This window comes from Elephantulus edwardii, unplaced genomic scaffold, assembly GCF_000299155.1.
Source record: "Elephantulus edwardii isolate Elephantulus edwardi_28Jun2011 unplaced genomic scaffold, EleEdw1.0 scaffold00224, whole genome shotgun sequence".
Classification (NCBI taxonomy): Eukaryota; Metazoa; Chordata; class Mammalia; order Macroscelidea; family Macroscelididae; genus Elephantulus; species Elephantulus edwardii.
In genome coordinates this window covers 400,588-404,294 of record NW_006399974.1, presented here as the reverse complement: position 1 = coordinate 404,294, position 3,707 = coordinate 400,588, and the positions used below count along the sequence as shown (strand labels likewise).

At 34.0% G+C, this 3,707-nt stretch overlaps 1 protein-coding gene across 1 annotated transcript in view; it reads right to left on the bottom strand.

The window, feature by feature from the left end:
• The window catches only part of CCBL2 (cysteine conjugate-beta lyase 2), a 98,510-nt gene that overhangs the window by 20,967 nt on the left and 73,836 nt on the right, over positions 1-3,707 (bottom strand). The window contains exon 8 of the mRNA XM_006898232.1: positions 2,438-2,514. Within this exon, the coding sequence (XP_006898294.1) occupies positions 2,438-2,514 (77 nt within the window). The remainder of the gene's footprint in view (positions 1-2,437; positions 2,515-3,707) is intronic.

Here is a 3,707-nt window from a genome sequence, read left to right as displayed (position 1 = left end):
ATCCAGTATTAGCAATGAAAATAATTTCACCATTGTTATTTTAGGACAATATCTCCACTAAATTTCTGCCTTCAGAAGGTAAACAGCATCTACAATCATTATCTTCTCTCTTCTAATTTGCTACTTCTGATAATCTGAATGTGTAAAGACCACTAAGAGAACTTGTTTGAATTGTGTATAGAACTCTGAACGAGAGTATCAAGGACACTTCTATAATGAAAATATATCTTTTTAAAATTTTATATATTTAATTTTTGACTGTTTCCTCCTTAAGTATGCTCCAAACACAGATAGTTGATAGGTAAATGAGTTTCAATTGGCTATATTCTGATTATAATAAATATCACAGTGGGTTAGCACATGATTCTGGAGCCAGATTGCATGTACTGCCTGAATTTATCATCAGTGTTACCTCAAGTATGATAGATAATTTAACATGCCAGCTTGGCCAAACAATAGTCTAGTTATTGTTATGAGCAGTTACATGAAACAAACAATAACACCAGAGTTCTCATCAAGTCAATCCTAACTCACGGTAATCCATTCATGTTAGAGCAGAACTATGTTCCTACGGTTTTCAAAGGTTATGACTTTTCAGAAATAGATCTCTAGGTCTTTTTTCTAAGAGGACTCTCTAACAGGACTTGAAGTGCAAAACTTTCAGGTTTCCCCATGTGTAACAAAATCAGATGGTTTTACATAAAACAGATTACTTTCTGGGTGTAATGACCTTATAATTAATGTAATATAATTGCCTCCAAAATGTAGTAAGTTAATCAAATAGTTGGAGACCTTAGGAGAAAAAAAGATGTGACCTTAGTGTGTGTTTTCTTCCCAAATTATAAATCGACGTTTTGGTAGAACTCTCATCTCACCCTTCCCAGTGCCTGGCCTATGAAGTTTGAATGCAAAAGCCTGCTAGAGGATCCAGCCTTTTACTAGACCTGTTGTTGTTGATAAATGCCATCAAGTTGTAGATGATTCATAGTGACACTATGCACGAAAGAGCTGGACACTTGTATAACTTTCATCCTTTCTCCAAGTTTACAGAGTTTCTGGAGGCAATCTATATCAGAAGTGGATGCCACTCCTGCTTCCACGCTTATTTTAATCTTGAAGCTCCACCGAACACTGCCCACTATGGGTTACTACTCTACCTACAGATCCTGAATTTGCCACTCCTCTATAATTTCTCAAATAAATTTTTTAAAAAAAGTAAATCACTCAATTCCTCCTTCTCTTCAACTATATGTGTAAGATATTGAGCTAGGGAGAATTACTGTGGCTTTATTTTCCTTTTTATTTATTTATTTTTTTTTTTTACTTCGTGACCTCTTTTATTGTATCTCAATTTTACCATATAATTCTCTATCTTGGATAATTTTTTTTTTAACTCATCTGCTTCTATGGCTAATTATGTTACATTCTTGTAAAACATACTCTTCAAATGGAAATTATTTCTCTAGTTTTAGGAACAAAAATGAAATCTATTCCAGCTTACAACACATTCACAAAATCAGAAAAAAGGATTTATAAGTCTATTTACATGATCATGTGTTGTTTTTTTTCAATTATTATTAAATTTTATTAGTTTTAGTGAAAATTTACAGAGATTTTGGGTCTTCATTCATTCATTGTTGCACTTTCTCTACCCTCCTCCCCAGTTCGTTCTTCTTCCCCCCCCGAATGTCTGTTTTAATTGTCCAATTGCCACTTGCTTGTCGAAGCCAGTTCTGATTAATCTCCTTTGTCAGTGTGTCCTTTGCCATTCCCTATCTCTCCTCCCTGAGAGAGACTTCACCCTGATTCATAAGGAAAAGGGGATGGCGTATTCTCTTAGCTACTTCCTGCTGAAAAGGGACGCTGTAGGTTTCAGGGTGAAGATCTTCTCTCACTACTCTAAAGGGCCCCTTTGGCAGTAGGAAACACATAGACTATTATGGAGATTGATTTTGGAATTTAGATTCACTGTTATTGATTGTGCTTGTACATGTTCATATCCTTGAAGATGTATCATGGAAGTGTGCAGCCTAGGAAGACACAAATTTAACTAGCAAGTTAAAAGTACATGACTCAAAAATTAAAAAGCAATAATATTGTATTTATTATATATAGGTTCTAGTTCTGGAGCCCTGTTCAATATATTCAATAAGTTACCTCACCCTAAGCTTTATTTTGTCATCTGCAAAATAGGAATAACAATGGTACTGATCTCATAATAAGGTTAAGAGAACAAAGTGACTAAGATTCCATAGAGAATAAAAGTGAAAGTTGAAGCTGAATAAAAAATAGTAAGATTACTATTTAGAAAAGCTTGTGCCAAATGAATATGCATTATAGTAAACATAATGTATATGCATTCAAGCACAAAATACACTAAAGGGATAGAAAATGCATAATTGCAATTTTTAAGCAATAAATTTATTTTTCATTTTACCTTCCAGCCAGTTACACTGAAAGTCTTTCCAGCACTTCCTATGGTTATTGTTCTTTCCCACATACCTGGAAAAGTAGCTAAAGGGGTAGAAAGGGGAGAAAGAAACATTAAGCAATTACTCTCCAAACAATGTTCATTCAATATTATCTAAAAACAAACAAAAATATATATGAATTCAGTGAAAACAAATACATTGAAGTATAAATAGTATAGCTATGCCAACCCTTTTTTAAAAAGCATAATGCAACTTTAATCTAAAACACAACTAAAAATGTAACAAGACTTTAAGATACTTTAAGTTGCACAAAATAACGTAGAAAAATTATTTATTAGGGGTAGGAGTAACAGTGGTACTTAATAGGTAGTGTTTTGGGCTAGTTCAATTGACAGCAGTGACACAATAATTAGGCATTTAGCATCCAGTAATGGTTATGTTCAAGAAAATATTTTTATGGCCTGACTTTGGCTGTGGTCCTGGCCATTGCTTGGCTTACCTTTACTCTGTCCATATTTTGAGTAGATTTACATTGGTTATATAAAGTAATGATTCTGAAATGTAGTCTGTACCACTAACTTCAGTATAACTTGGGTATTTGTTAGTTAGAATGACAAATTATTAGACTATCCTACACCACTAAGAAACCCTAGTGATACAGAGGTTAAAACACTTGTTTTCTAACAAAAGGTGAGCAGTTCAAACCCACCTGATGCTTTGTATGAGTCTACTTCTGCAAAGATTTAAAAAAACTTGGAAATCCTATGTGGCAGTTTTGTTCTGCCCTATAAGATAAATGTGAATGAAAATTGATTCAACAGCTCTAAGTTTTGGAACTTTAAACCTACTGAATCAGAATCTCTGGAGGTGGAATATGGTAATTTAGATTTTTCTGCTACCAATTTAAAATAGCTTATACCATACAACTCACCCACCTAAAACATATAACCAGTACACTTGATATAAATGGAGTCATATGTGGTCTTTTGTAAACTAGTGTTCACTTAGGATAATGCTTATAAGGTTTATTTTTATTGTATCCTGCATAAGTGTTGTTGTTGTCAGGTGCCATGAAGCCAAGTAGGACTAATCACAATCCTATGAACTTTAGATCTGAACCCTGTCCTATCCTGTCATCCTCATTATTTCTGACATACTTGATTCCACTGCTGCAGTCACCGTGCCATTCCATGTAGCTAAGTCTTCCTCTCTTTCACTAACTTTTCTAAGAATAATGTACCTCTTCAAGGAATGCTTCTCCTAGCAACATGCCCC